The sequence below is a fragment of the Cherax quadricarinatus genome, unplaced genomic scaffold (genome assembly GCF_038502225.1).
Source record: "Cherax quadricarinatus isolate ZL_2023a unplaced genomic scaffold, ASM3850222v1 Contig15, whole genome shotgun sequence".
Classification (NCBI taxonomy): Eukaryota; Metazoa; Arthropoda; class Malacostraca; order Decapoda; family Parastacidae; genus Cherax; species Cherax quadricarinatus.
Genome location: NW_027195041.1, coordinates 660996 through 677715, shown reverse-complemented (window position 1 = coordinate 677715; position 16720 = coordinate 660996). Strand labels below are relative to the sequence as shown.

General features: G+C 38.9%; 1 protein-coding gene across 2 annotated transcripts in view; it reads right to left on the bottom strand.

Annotated features, from left to right (window-relative positions):
• Positions 1–7128: 7128 nt before the first annotated feature.
• The window catches only part of LOC128704567 (uncharacterized), a 33961-nt gene continuing 24369 nt past the window's right edge, over positions 7129–16720 (bottom strand). For both annotated transcript variants that reach the window (XM_070079770.1, XM_070079771.1), the window contains exons 6-8: positions 14253–14450; positions 10261–10395; positions 7129–7753 (exon numbers count right to left, since the gene is read on the bottom strand). In XM_070079770.1, the coding sequence (XP_069935871.1) occupies positions 7566–7753; positions 10261–10395; positions 14253–14450 (521 nt within the window). In that variant the 3' untranslated portion in view covers positions 7129–7565. The remainder of the gene's footprint in view (positions 7754–10260; positions 10396–14252; positions 14451–16720) is intronic.

Genomic DNA, 16720 nt, shown 5'->3' with positions numbered 1-16720 from the left:
TATACTGCATTTGTTTCTTTTCTCCACACTATTACTGCCTTGCCAGAAGCATGAAAGTATGACATTTCAGATGTCCTTCCAAATAGCAAATATCTTTAACCCCTCCTTCAGAGTGTGGGCATTGTAATTCCCAACTCCAGGACTCAAGTCCGTCTAACCGGTTTTCCTGAATCCCTTCACAAAATGTTACCTTGCTCACACTCCAGCAGCTCGTCAGGTCCAAAAAACTATTTGCCTCACTCCTATCTAACATGCTCACACATGCCTGCTGGATGTCCAAGCCCCTTGCCCACAAATAATTAGGTTCTCTATCTTCAACATCACTCCCAGTATATTTCTCTCATGGGACAAGTCCAGCTGCAAACCTTTGAACTGGGAATACGCACTGCTCAGTGATGGGCCTAGCATATGATATATATACAATTCTATTTTCATTGCTAAAGCTCCTGAATGCTGTTCTGAGGTTTGCCAGTCTGGCATCTGCTGCTGAAGTTATGGGGTTGATGTGCAGTTTTGGTGATGTTTGGTGTGATATTAACTCCAAATCCTTTGTTCTTGACTGTGGGTGTTTGTCTCTCTGTTAAGTACAGGAGCAGAGTTAACCTTGTAGTGTACTTCCTTCAGTGAAGATTAAGAGACACATGTAACAGTTGGGTATATTTATTGATGAAATGTTTTGCGTACACAGTAGACTTCTTCAGTCAAATACAGAGGCAGCAGGTGTAGTAATGAAATAAGATGATGTAATCAGTCCATCAACCTTGGAGAAAAAGTATATGAGATGGTCAGTCCCTCAGCCCAGAGAAAAGTTCAGTTCCATGGTCTGGAATGATATTGGTATTTTATACTATTTTCAACACCATCTTCAGTGTTTATTCAATATTTTTTTTTTTTAGTTACCAGTGATTATAGCACTAACTCCTCTTGTTACCCATTCTATTGTTCTAGTATTCTTTGAAGCACTTTCTAATATCCTTTCAACACCGGTTACATAGTTTATAGTTATGGTTTCTTGAACTCTAAGATTATTCATTGACAGGGCATGAACTGTGGTCTGTAAATTGACAGTGATAAATGTTTCCGGTGGCAAAGATGATCGAGTGTCAGACTGTTAATTTACAGTATTTCACATCCCGTGTCCATCCTTCTGTTTATGGTCTCTTGTTCAGCCAGTTAATGTTATCATTTCTTTCATTTCATTGTATAATCTTTTACTGTATGTCCTTATTGCTCTTAGTGAATGCAGTCTGTCAGTTCACTTTTATCAGTTTTGGTAGCTGTTTTGTAGCTTGTCTTTGGACATTTTCTAGCTAGTCTTGTTTTATATTAGGTGGAAACACCATACACCACTACTGCGTATTCCAATTTTGGAACATGCAGTGGTTAAAAATCAGGTAAGCCAGTTGATAGATAAGTGAGGATCTGTGACTTAACTCAGCAAACACTACTAAGCAAGTACACAAACCCACAAGTGCATCAAGACTGATGCTTTAGTCAAGGGGAAACGAGCCATGAAGCAAGACTAGTTCTTATGTTATAGAGGAGTGACAAACATGAGAGATGATTAACATGAAAATACTCAGGAAAAGAGAGGGGGACATAGATGATCAGACAGACAGGTTCTTTATCAGGGCTTCAACAAGGAGAGGGTATGCTGGGAAATTTCGCAGTTATACGAGTCAGTCACAAGAATATCCAAAAACACTTCAACAAAGTGGTAATAAAAAGTGTAGTGAAATTCTGAGAGATAATAGAAAAAGAAATTTATACAGTGGCTGAGAGACATTTACAGTCTCCCGCTCAGCTTGCAAACTCAAATAGGTTCGCTAATTACTAAGAGGTAATTACCATTGACACGCATGCACACAAAACACAACACACACACACATGCTCTGAAATTTGCAACATTAGGAGTTTATCTGGAGTGTAAATGGGAGGTGTTCCAGGTGTTGCAAATGCACCATTGATACAATCATAGTGGTTGCCAACTCCTATGAAGCTGGTAATCCTAGTGTGTCCCAATAAAGAACACGGGTTTGTATCTCTTATCAGGCTCACGTTGCCTTCCTTAACAAAGACTGATAAGCAAGCAATTATATTTGATTTTTTTCTGCACCTTCTCTGGTATTGTTACACAAGATAAATTAGTGCAGTGTGCAGAATGTCAATGTGTGTGTTTGGGTTGAATGTAATCCCTGCAGTTAACTTATACCAGTTATTGCTATGTACATAAGTAATTCAACATTTATTTTATATTTGATCATATGCAGAAATAATTAAATTTTATTTATATAAAGCAGTAATGATTTATAAGGTAATGTGAGATACTGTAAGTTTGTTAAAGGTTTTTAATTTGATGGAGGTAGCAATATGCAGTTAGGGAATTATTGAAACAGCTGCAGTGTAGCAACTTTCCACATTGGAAAATAGGTAGACTGTGTTGCTCGACCACAGTGGAGGCGCACCCAGCGCTGATATTCGTGCTACGGAGGTCTTGGTTAGAAATATACATGATGAAATAATACACTGCCCACTGTTTAAGTATTTAATTCGTTTACTTGTAAAAAAAAAATTGTAGGTTGACTAGGAGAAAAATGTGCATTTTATCTACATTTTACAGAGATATTGTCAGAGATATGCTCAAGAAAGAAAATGGTAATCTCCCATTCTGTACAATTCCTAATATTTTTTTGCATGCATTGCTGTTAATGGCAAACTAGTAATATGATTCACGTGTCTTATTTATATACGGTATACATTTATTTGTATTTCATACAAATATTTTCTGATTTACAGTTATCGAGGTGGATCAGAAATTTGTTTAGTGGGAGTTTATACTGTATAAAATTTGTATTCATTAAACTTTATATAAGAAAGGGCAATAGTATGGTGAACTAGCTAAGGTAAAAATGGTTGGATATGCCAGTTACACTCCACTAATCATTCCTTAAAAGATGCTTTGAATTAGCCTGTTGCAGCTTATTGCAAACATACAATGGTGTGTCGTACAAAGACCCTTGGATCAAGTTTTGCATCCAGTAAGAATTTTTAGTCCTTGTACAGGTAAGTTCTGAACAATGTAGAAAATTTGTATGAATATTGAATTAGTCATTTTTATTGTGATTTTTATGAGGTCTTATTCACTACCACTAGATATAGACTTTACCCATTTTACCAGATGTCATTCCCCATTTTTAAAGTAACAGTATTACAATAATTTATTGTAAGGCCCCAAATATGAAAATATATTTATAAATGGCGTGCAAATGCTGACTTAAGTATATATTACGAGTGTGGTATGGCCTTTCAGGGGTCACAAATGAGGCTAAATATTCATGCATCCTGATGTGATGCCCAGGCCTGGGAGCAAATCCTAAGCAGTTTGGCATGTGTTATGAGTCGTGGAACAGTAACATTACATTAATTTATTTCCCCCCCCCATCCCCCATAGTTTTGTAATGAGTGTGGCAAACTATAATCATGAGTTAAATATTTTCCTTGGAACCTGAAAGGCGCAGTTGATTGGTAGGCATGAATTGACATAGAGAAAATATATCAGAAGGTAAAAGGAGTATAATATATTTTAGTCATAGGCTGAAGTCTCCCCAGTATGCTACAGTAGGCCCCAGTGCATGGTTAAAATGTACAGTACTCTCTGTTTTGTTCTACTTTCTCCATGTACGGTTTATCATCATTAACTGGTGTTTATTACACTTTTGTAACTGAATCCAGTTATATATTACTGTACTGGTTGGTGATAAATGTTTCATCTTGGCATCCCACACTGCAACTAGTCTTACTGAGGTTATATTTCAGTTGTTGGTCATTGGTGGCTCTGTCAGTGTGCAAAGGAAGTGTGGTGTTAGGTCATGGGTCCATTTCCCTGTGGGTTTTGTTTTTGTTTGCGATGTTACCTGGGACAAATTGCTCTGACCAGACTCATGGGGTCGACTGTAATATAGATATCTGTACTTGGTGACAGACAAGTAAAGCAGCAACTAGTATTTTATAATTTATAATTTGCCAACATATTCTGTGATTTATTTTCAATGCTTTTATGTCTTTGGTACCAACACTGGTATACTCACATTTTTATGAAAATATTTAAATATAATCAAATAAAGAAAACTCAAGGTGTTTTACATATTACTGACCTCAGGGAACTAATTACTACAAAAGCTAATTAAAGGTTTTGGTTTTAAACTACAAATAGATATGGCTTCCAGTTTATATTTGATTAAAATACAACTTGAAACAAAAATAACTGTTATGATGTTCAGTGCCTATAAGTTAAGAAACATTTAGGTATCTTTATTTGTTGAAATGTTTCAGCTGCTCATCAGGCCTCTTCATTTGAATGAAGAGGTGATCTAATACTGGAGACAGTGGTAGAAATGTCAAGCTAATTTTGAAATGTTCAGTCCCTCAGCCTTGATGGAAAGTGCTCAGTCCTCGAGCACAAACAGAGATACAATTACAGACTTACTGACTGGAGCTAGCAGCAACATGCAGCAGCTAGAGATGTCACAAGTGGGTGGGGGCTCACTAGTGGGAAGTAGGTCATACCAAGCTGTTACACCTGCCTTCTATGCAAGTCTGTCCTCATGCCTGTTTAACTGACTGAACACTTCAAAATTACCTCTCCACTTCTTCCACTGTCTTAGCACATAAAAATAGCTCAAGTATTACACCTCTTATTTATCAAAGAACTAAATTAGAAGCAGCTGCTGCTGCTGCTAGCACCAACATGGTACTGCATGACCCTCGTGCCAGCAGGAATCCCACACGTAGAAAGACAGGAGATTAGTCGATCTGTATATTTCGATCTTGGTCTGACAAAGTACAGAAATAAGATGATTACAAATTTATATAGTGGTGAGTAGAGGAACAAGTGAATATTAGTCCTAGTTATAGATGAGGGGCCTCGGGGCTTGAGTGTATGACATCTTGTTGAGGGACATGTCAAGTACATTGCTTGGTGTGTTTCTGCTGAATTATGCCATGGTATGTATTTACTATGTGAAATTGGTAATTACGTCTGGTTAGAGTTGCCCTTTTAAGTTGTGTTTGATCTATAACTGCTGCTTCCAGTGTCTTTTATTTTGTGTTATCTTAGCAGCTTTCCAGTTTGTATAGCTATAAGATTTCACATGTTGGAAGATAGCAAAGCTCTCCTGTACATATCTAACTGATCACTTATGTTCCATGACTAGATGCGAGACCACAACCCTTGTCTTCCATGTCAATTAACTCACAAGTGTTGCAATGTATTTGGTTTATTGCAGGAGGTTCAGTCTTGGCTGTGTCTTGTGACTGCTTACAAATAAACTATTTTATTTTTGATAGGTCACTGCTATGATGCATTTTGTAGCTTTTTTCAATACCTGTGTGGACCAGAATTATTAGTTTATTTGGTGGCCTGTTTGTCATATATTTTGTTTGAACAGTATAGTAGTTTTGGTTTGCTTTTGTAACTTGGATAAATCACTCGGTATCTAAGTTTGGCAAACTGCTCCCAGGTAGCGGCTTTTATCCTGATCTAAAAGGGATGAGTTGCAGATTCTCAGTACCCGTCAAGAAATATTAAATATAGAGATGGTGCTTTTCTTAATTTTGGATGAATAGTTACTAAAAATCAAGAAAAAAAAACTCTTAATCTTTTGTTTTATGGGCGCCAACAGTTTCCAACCCCTCCCTTCTGGATCAGAAAATAAAACACTACCTGGGAACAATTTCCCAAACTCAGATACCCAGAGTAGTTTACCCCATTGAGACTTGCAAAAACAATTCAAAGCTCAAACAGAACAAGTGACAAATGCTCCAACAGATTAATCGTTTCATCGGAGATTGAGAAAACAACAGAAGCATCACAGAAGCGACCTATCCTAATAAAATAATTGCTTCTCAAGAGACCTGTTAGTTACTAAATATCAAACAAAAACTGTGTGATCTTACATCTAGAATCACTGAACATAATAAAGTTTAATATGTACAGGAAAACTTTGCCATTTTCCAACAAGTGTAGCCACACAATAAACTGGGAAGGTGCCAAGTTTACACAAAAAAGAAAACATTGGAAGCAGCAGACATACATCAAATACACAACTTTAAAAGACAACTCTAACTAGATAATTACCAAATTCATATTGACCAAGTACATCCCAGCACCTAACTTAGCAGAAACACCAAATACTGTACTCGACATGTCCCTCAACAAGATGCCTTATATTAAACCCCTGGGACCTCCCCTACAACAAAGACTAGCATCCACCTGTTCTACTCATCATTATAAAAAATTGTAGCCTTTTTATTCTCTGTACTTATAGTTGATGAGGATCTCAGACTAAGATCAAAATAAACCGATCACCTCTAGTCTCCTGTCTGGGTTAACACTTGGTATTCCTGCTACCACTCACAAGTGTTCATGGCACTGATGCTCCATCATAAATATAATACACATCTATTATACAAAATGTATCAAATGGAGGTATCATAAATTTATTAATTAGAATACAAAATTGATGTTCATTAAGAAATAAATCTGGTTAACTATTAATCTATTACTAATCATATTAATCATGAGAATATCACAGACTTTTCTTATTCTGTATAGAACAAAAGTTGACTAAATTAAGACTTGTAAGAAAGTAACTTATGGTACTTACCTCTGGAGCTAAAATTAACACACACAAAACTCAACTCAATAGTTCTTGTTAGTGCTGTATGACCCTTGTGGGTTTAGCATTTAGTTTTGAATATAATAATAGTAATTCTTATGCATGTTTGAGTTAGATGCTTTATCTATGATATGGAAAACTTTCAAATTGGCTACATTGATGCTGGTGAAGATTCCTTAATTCAAGAAAATGATGCTACTCTTCTGTTCCATGGATCAAACTTTGATCTGTCATTCACCAGTTGCTGTATGACCTTAACAGGTTTACCATTATTATTATTATTACAATCAAGGGGGAAGCGCTAAACCCAGAGGATTATACAGCGCCTGGGGGGGGGATGTGGAAGGCATTCAGGCTTAATTTGGGGAACTGGAGCACAGATCCAATTCCCTAAATCAAGAGCCCCTCACCAACATCAAAACAGGTTTACCAATTCCCATAAATATAATAATCTCGTACAATTTTATACTTGTATTTTTAATATATTCATGGAAAAGATCTAAACCCATAGGGGTTATACAGTGTCTGGGGGAATTAAAAGCAATAAAGTTTGATCTAAGGAAGGGGAGGACAAGTCTTAAGATGAAGAGGAGCTCGCCACCATCGAGGAACCTCCCTCAAGGGGAAGTTTTGTCAACACATCAGCTCTCTACAATCCTTGTGAGTTTAACACTTAAGTTTTGATTGTAATAATAATTTATCAAGACATGCAGTCTACCTTGAAACAATACAAAAATAACTTCATATTAACATTTAGAGGATACTTTTCAGTTATTGTAAATAACTGAAAAATATCCTCTTAAAAACATAATATCAAGACATAACTCGAAGATTTCTGTATACTATATTATTGTACAATGTTAATTTTATAGTTTACCTGTAGAGTACTTATAAATAATTTGCAAGAAATTTTGGGTCAAGGGTCATCATCACATTTGCAATTGTTTTGGCTATATATTGGCACTCTTCTTCATTTTTATGCCAGAAGAGGTCACAGTGGAGGTCCGGGAAGCCGTCCAGGTAGCCGGTCTGTAGCTGCGACACCATCAGCTGGAAGAGCTTCTGCATACCTTGCCCTAAAATAAAATAAAAACTCAAAGTTTGACATGACAGCTGGAAGAGCTTCTGCATACCTTGCCCTAAAATAAAATAAAAACTCAAAGTTTGACATGACAGCTGGAAGAGCTTCTGCATACTCTGCCCTAAAATAAAAAAAAACTCAAAGTCTGACATTCTAATGTTCCTTTCCTAAGTGCAGTTCTTGGCATCTTTCCTGTACAGTACTCACATCATACTTCATATTACCCTCCAAATGCAACATCTCCACCCATCCTTCAGAGTGCAGGCACTGTATTTCCCACTTCCAGGATAAGTTTAGCTAACCTGTTCCCTGAATCCCTTCACAAAAGTTACTTTGCTCACACTCAACAGCACATCAATTAATAACCACTTTTCTCCATTCACTAATAATATACTCACACAGCCTTCTTAATGCACAAACCCCTAAAACTTGAAGCCTATTAGTCTTTTAACCCCTCCCTCCAACTGTTCCTGGAATGACCCTGAACCATCTACCTTCCACCCAAGATTTACAGTCTTCCTTTCCCTCTCCATCCTTTCTACATGCCCAAATCACCTCAACACTACAATATTTCCTTTTAGTTTCTAAGCTCTGAATTATCTGCATGATATTTATGCCACATACTATATTACTAAATTTGAAGGGAGAAACTTTCATTTTTCCTTTTGGGCCACCCTGCCTCCGTGGGATGCGGCAAGTTTGTTGAAAGAAGAAATATCAAAATCACAAGCAATTCTGTCCTTAAACTGCAGTTCTGAGTAGTAGTATTATCCCCTCAAGGGGGGTAAAATAATACTCACTAATCCTTCCTCTGGATTAAACGTGATTGCCTCCCATTTCCCCAGATACTCTTAAGACCTCTATGGGCCTAGTGCTCACCTAATTAAAATAAAAATATTATCAGGGAAGAGCTAAACATGTAGGGGCCATAACTCTTTTGTCCCCTTTACATTTATACGAAGGAACTATAATAATATCTTTTTCCTAGGTAGTAGAGTGGTAGACAGTAGGATTGCTGGTGTCTTTTTTTCTGTCTCATGAACATGCAAGATTTCAGGTACGTCTTGCTACTTCTGCTTACACTTAGGTCACACTACACATGCATGTACAAACATATATATACACACACACCCCTCTGGGTTTTCTTCTATTTTCTTACTAGTTCTTGTTCTTGTTCATTTCCACTTATCTCCATGGGGAAATGGAACAGAATTCTTCCTCCGTAAACCATGTGTGTCATAAGAGTCGACTAAAATGCTGGGAGCAAGGGGCTAGTAACCCCTTCTGTATATATTACTAAAGTTAAAACGATAAACTTTTGTTTTCTTTTTGGGCTACCCTGCCTCAGTGGGAAATGGCCAATTTGTTGAAAGATCTTTATTTTTACAAGTACAGTGGACCCCCGCATAACGATTACCTCCGAATGCGACCAATTATGTAAGTGTATTTATGTAAGTGCGTTTGTACGTGTATGTTTGGGGGTCTGAAATGGACTAATCTACTTCACAATATTTCTTATGGGAACAAATTCGGTCAGTACTGGCACCTGAACATACTTCTGGAGTGAAAAAATATCGTTAACCGGGGTCCACTGTACATGTACAAGGTATAGAGACCATAGCTGACATCAATGACACATTACTGTATAGAAAGCCGCTTGTTATGCTGAGCATTTCAGGCAAATTAGGTCAGTTTTATCCCAGGATGCGACCCACACCAGTTGACTAACACCCAGGTACCCATTTTATACTGATGGGTGAACATGGACAACAGGTGTCCTATAGAAACACGTCCTAATGTTACCCAGCTGTACTGGGGATTCGATCTCTGGACCTCAGTGTGTGAGGCGAGTGAGCTAGCGATCAAGCTGCAGGACAATCCTTAGGTATCTTCCTATCTTTCATACATTTATTAAATAAAAACACCAACCATTCCAGTGCCTGGGGAATGGGAAGCAATATGTGAATCAAGGAAAAGACAGATCCTAGTCCTTGGGTCAAGTTCCTTTCACTGGCATCAAAACCTCTCTAGAATGAAAATTCTCCTGTATGATAAGCAATTTCACTTGAACAAATTTTCTTGTGTGTGTTTCTACAAAACATAACATGAATTTAAATTTATGTGCATTTTTCTAATATGTGGGCCATCTCCCACCGAGGCAGGGTGACCTGAAAAAGAAACACTTTCACCATCATTCACACTAACACTATTTTGCCAGAGATGCACAAATACGACAGAACGATGTCCCTCCAAACAGAAATTATCCCAAACCCCTCTTGTAGAGAGCAGGCACTGTACTTCCCACCACCAGGACTCAAGTCTGGCTAACCAGTTTACCTGAATGCCTTCACACAATATTACTTTGTTCACACTCCAACAGCTTGTCAGGTCCCAAAAATCATTCATCTCCACTCCTACTGTAGATAAAATTTCTAAGTATCACATCAATTCTATGCCTATATCTACATAAAAAATTATCAGAGTATATAGGATGAGACTGACATGGGGAGAGACTGGCGAGAGATGTGATGTTTCCCAGAGCAACGCGCTTCAGGTGGGCTGTCTTGAGGCCATGCTTATTCTTCCAGTTGTGGCCAGCAAGGATCAGCTTTGCCAAAATCACAATCTCGCGCAGTTCTGAAAAAATCACAAGATTATTAATATTACTGTACAACCAATGTAGCTATGATTGTCAGAAGTGTACAGACAATTCAGATGACCCTGCAAGTTGTAACATCCTCGCCCATCCTGCAGTGCAGGCATTGTACCCCCCCCCAGGACTCAAGTCTGGCCAATGGGTTTCCCTGACATTGCTCACACTCCTACAACACATCAATCCATTAAAAAAATATAAATAAGAACCAGAGGGTACTGTGGAAAAAGTGCATGAATCACTGGGTAGAATAAAAGTGTTCACCTGTAATAATTTTCATTACATTCATGTGGTAGCACTAAACCCATAGTGATCATACAGTCCCTGTGGGAAATGGGAAGCATTCAGGTTTAATCCAAGAAAGGGGAAGGCAGGTCCAGTTGTTGCATTAAGAGCTCACTGGCATCAAGGAACCTCCTTCAAGGGAAATAGAGGGTAAAGCAGCTGGGACAGATGGAATGAAAACTGGTAAAGATATCTGAAGGATGCTTCCACGTGCTAACCCCTGGTGGATCAAGGTGTGATCAACCAGGCTGTTACTGCTGGCTGTACGCAGTCCAACGTACAAACCACAGCCCTTCTGGTTAGAATCTGATTTGAAAAACTTATCCAGTTCCCTCATGAAGACAACCAGTGGTTGGCTGGTAATTTCCATTATGTACAGGAGGCCACTGAAGAGTCAGGGACCTCTGACACTTAATGAGTTCTCTGTCAATGTACTCTTCCTGCCCTTGCTTTTTATTGGAGGTATTTTGCAATACCTGCCAAATCTACTGCTTTTACAAGAAATGCTTCCAGTGTGCAGGTTTGGGATCAGTCTCTCCAGGTGTAAATTATTATATACCTCTCTTGCCTACTTTCCAAGGAATACAGTTAAAGGGATTTCAGGTGTTCCCAGGAGTTTAGATGTGTGATTGAATGTATACAAGCAGTGAAAGTTCTCTATACTTTTTCCAGCTCAGCAGTCTCACCTGCCCTGAAGGAAACTGTATACAGAAGTATTCCAGTCTGGAGAGAACAAGTGACTTGAAGAATATCATTGGCTCAGCATACATTTTCCTGAAAATTCTAGTTATCCAGCCTATCATTTACCTCGATATAGCAATAACATCATTGTTGTCATTCTTGAATGTGAGATCTTCCGATATCATTACTCGCAAGTGTTGCACATTAAGCTTCTGCTCTATTGAATGATTTGAGTTTATCCTGTACTCCATTTCAGTCATTATTTCCTCCATTCTTCCAAAATGCAGCAACTGAAACTTGTCTTTATTGAACATCGTATTGTTGGCCCAATGGAATTTTTTTTTTTTTAACACATCAGCCATCTCCCACCAAAGCAGGGTGACCCGAAAAAGAAGATACAAAAGTTTTTCTTCTTTTTACATTTAGTAATTTATATCGGAGAAGTTACTAGCATCTTGCTCCTGGCGTTTTAAGTCACGACACCCATGGATTATAGAGGAAGGATTCTTCTCAACTTTCCCATAGAGGAGAAATCTATATTTATATCCTCTTAGAGGTTCACTGTATCTTTAATGGATGACATTTTCATTAAGATTCTGGAGTCATCAATGAAGGATGCTATGGTGCTATGATCTGTTCTTGTCTGATGGATATAGGAATGTGAAACAGAAGTGGGGCGAGTATTGTGCCTTAAGGAACAGGTGGGAATGTAGTTTTGGACTGGGTAGTGTATTTCTTCAATATATGTATGAAAGAAGGGAAGGTACCAAAAGACTGGCATATAGCATGCACAGTCTTTTGTATAAGCAAAAAGAAGACAACAATGAGTTTAATAATTACAAGTGTAGCGCCTGCACTCTGAAGGAGAGGTGGGGAATTTTACAGTCTGGAGGGTCATTTGAACTGTTATGTCTGTGCACTTCTGACAAGTCAGCTGTGGAATGAATGATGGTGAATGCTTTTTTTTTTTTTTTGGTCATTTTACCTTGGTGGAAGACAGTTGGTTAAAAAAAAAAAAATACAATAAGTCAAATTTTAAACAAGTCATCTTTCTCTGGCTTATAAGCCTAGAATGTTCATTACTTATAACTCAGCAAAGCCAAGCAATGTGGCTTAATTCTGATGGAGATCTTAGGTCCTGCTTTGGATACCACACAACAGTTTGTTGGTTCCTATTTACTGCTAGGTGAACATGGGCAGCAGGTGTAAGACTTGCTCATTTACCTCAGCCTACCTCGTGACTGAACTCAAACCCCTATGGTTTTGAGACTAATGCACTTAATATCGGTAAAAGAACATTTTTATTTTTTATTTTTTTTATTATCACACCGGCCGATTCCCACCAAGGCAGGGTGGCCCGAAAAAGAAAAACTTTCACCATCATTCACTCCATCACTGTCTTGCCAGAAGGGTGCTTTACACTACAGTTTTTAAACTGCAACATTAACACCCCTCCTTCAGAGTGCAGGCACTGTACTTCCCATCTCCAGGACTCAAGTCCGGCCTGCCGGTTTCCCTGAATCCCTTCATAAATGTTACTTTGCTCACACTCCAACAGCACGTCAAGTATTAAAAACCATTTGTCTCCATTCACTCCTATCAAACACGCTCATGCATGCCTGCTGGAAGTCCAAGCCCCTCGCACACAAAACCTCCTTTACCCCCTCCCTCCAACCCTTCCTAGGCCGACCCCTACCCCGCCTTCCTTCCACTACAGACTGATACACTCTTGAAGTCATTCTGTTTCGCTCCATTCTCTCTACATGTCCGAACCACCTCAACAACCCTTCCTCAGCCCTCTGGACAACAGTTTTGGTAATCCCGCACCTCCTCCTAACTTCCAAACTACGAATTCTCTGCATTATATTCACACCACACATTGCCCTCAGACATGACATCTCCACTGCCTCCAGCCTTCTCCTCGCTGCAACATTCATCACCCACGCTTCACACCCATATAAGAGCGTTGGTAAAACTATACTCTCATACATTCCCCTCTTTGCCTCCAAGGACAAAGTTCTTTGTCTCCACAGACTCCTAAGTGCACCACTCACTCTTTTTCCCTCATCAATTCTATGATTCACCTCATCTTTCATAGACCCATCCGCTGACACGTCCACTCTAATGCGACTAATGTGAGTTTATTGTGGCAACATTTCACTCTCCAGGAGCTTTGTCAAGGAATTACAAACAATACAAAAACACAGAGGGTATATATAGGTTCCAAATGAGGTGAATGAGTAAGCCTACTGGCCTATGTGGTAGAATCAGTAAGTCTACTCTTTCACCTCACATGGTACCTACACAGCATTGCAGCATTTAACAAATACAGCAGTATTCAATTATAGCCATTTTTCATTTATTCAGACTTCCTACAATAAATATATTCACCAGTCACTATAAGTGAAGGAAGAAAATATTTTAAGTAATGTGTGTACTGTATATGCATTTTTTTAGGCCTAGCTATATTGCTCACTTAATATGTGATAGTATAAACATGTTATCAGGCTTTTACATATAACTTTGAAAGGGAAAAAAGGCTGTTTCACTGTACATCAATTTTTGCTTTACATCAGCAGCCTGGAACCTAATTTGGTGTATAAGCAAGGTCTGTGTATATATACCTGTGTCCATGTACTGTTTGTAACAGCTTGACAAAGCTCCTGGAGAGTGAAACATTATCACAAAATGTCATATTAGTTGTACTTATGTCCATTTACATAACATATTTTGAGGGTAATTCAACCATTACTACTCTTAATGTACTATATAAAGATTCTTCTTCTACAAAAAGAATATCGCTGTATAGCCCTTGTGGTTTAGCACTTCTTTTTGATTATAATAATAATAATAATACAGAAAGAATATTACTCACCTTTATTTTTAATAAAAAAGTCTCTCTCTAATAATGAATAGTTGGTAGTGAGAGTGAGAAGTGAGGTGTTAGGCGGCCCAAAGAGAGAGTAGAGCACTGCAGAGTGTTCTGAAGTTTCCAGATCAGTGACGGTCTTCTGTAATTCAGGTTCTAAACTTCCAAACGACACCACTCCATCTATCTTGCTCCACTTGTCACCTGTTGCAAGCATGTTTAGTGATTATATGGTCATTATGATGAAGTAAGTGCAGGCTGCATGAGGTGGTGGTAAAGTGTGTTGAACACTGCTCAGTGATGAGGGATGTCTTAACATATATAAGGAAATAATGGAAACTAGACTGAATATGTCTACTCCCAACCGAGTCATCATTGGTATGCATGCATGCACGTAGGTATTTATGTGTAACTACATTAGAACCCCCATATCCATGGACTCTGTTTTCATGGTATCAATTATTCACGGTTTACCGTGGCCTGAAAATAACCCTTAATTTTGCTTAATAATGACCCCAAAACACAAAAGTAGTCATGGTGGCAGTTCTTCAAAGTCTAAGAGAAGGTGTGAAGGGCTTCCCAGTGAAAAAGTGATAATTCTCAACTTATTGTGCAAAATTTATTATTATTATTTTTTTTTTTTATTATCACACTGGCCGATTCCCACCAAGGCAGGGTGGCCCGAAAAAGAAAAACTTTCACCATCATTCACTCCATCACTGTCTTGCCAGAAGGGTGCTTTACACTACAGTTTTTAAACTGCAACATTAACACCCCTCCTGTACTTCCCATCTCCAGGACTCAAGTCCGGCATGCCGGTTTCCCTGAATCCCTTCATAAATGTTACTTTGCTCACACTCCAACAGCACGTCAAGTATTAAAAACCATTTGTCTCCATTCACTCCTATCAAACACGCTCACGCATGCCTGCTGGAAGTCCAAGCCCCTCGCACACAAAACCTCCTTTACCCCCTCTCTCCAACCTTTCCTAGGCCGACCCCTACCCCGCCTTCCTTCCACTACAGACTGATACACTCTTGAAGTCATTCTGTTTCGCTCCATTCTCTCTACATGTCCGAACCACCTCAACAACCCTTCCTCAGTCCTCTGGACAACAGTTTTGGTAATCCCGCACCTCCTCCTAACTTCCAAACTACGAATTCTCTGCATTATATTCACACCACACATTGGCCTCAGACATGACATCTCCACTGCCTCCAGCCTTCTCCTCGCTGCAACATTCATCACCCACGCTTCACACCCATATAAGAGCGTTGGTAAAACTATACTCTCATACATTCCCCTCTTTGCCTCCAAGGACAAAGTTCTTTGTCTCCACAGACTCCTAAGTGCACCACTCACCCTTTTCCCCTCATCAATTCTATGATTCACTTCATCTTTCATAGACCCATCCGCTGACACGTCCACTCCCAAATATCTGAATACATTCACCTCCTCCATACTCTCTCCCTCCAATCTGATATCCAATCTTTCATCACCTAACTTTTTGTTATCCTCATAACCTTACTCTTTCCTGTATTCACCTTTAATTTTCTTCTTTTGCACACCCTACCAAATTCATCCACCAATCTCTGCAACTTCTCTTCAGAATCTCCCAAGAGCACAGTGTCATCAGCAAAGAGCAACTGTGACAACTCCCACTTTGTGTGTGATTCTTTATCTTTTAACTCCACGCCTCTTGCCAAGACCCTCGCATTTACTTCTCTTACAACCCCATCTATAAATATATTAAACAACCACGGTGACATCACACATACTTGTGTAAGGCGTACTTTTACTGGGAAATAATTTCCCTCTTTCCTACATACTCTAACTTGAGCCTCACTATCCTCATAAAAACTCTTCACTGCTTTCAGTAACCTACCTCCTACACCATACACCTGCAACATCTGCCACACTGCCCCCCTATCCACCCTGTCATACGCCTTTTCCAAATCCATAAATGCCACAAAGACCTCTTTAGCCTTATCTAAATACTGTTCACTTATATGTTTCACTGTAAACACCTGGTCCACACACCCCCTACCTTTCCTAAAGCTTCCTTGTTCATCTGCTATCCTATTCTCCGTCTTACTCTTAATTCTTTCAATAATAACTCTACCATACACTTTACCAGGTATACTCAACAGACTTATCCCCCTATAATTTTTGCACTCTCTTTTATCCCCTTTGCCTTTATACAAAGGAACTATGCATGCTCTCTGCCAATCCCTAGGTACCTTACCCTCTTCCATACATTTATTAAATAATTGCACCAACCACTCCAAAACTATATTCCCACCTGCTTTTAACATTTCTATCTTTATCCCATCAATCCCGGCTCCCTTACCCCCTTTCATTTTACCTACTGCCTCACGAACTTCCTCCACACTCACAACTGGCTCTTCCTCACTCCTGCAAGATGTTATTCCTCCTTGCCCTATACACGAAATCACAGCTTCCCTATCTTCATC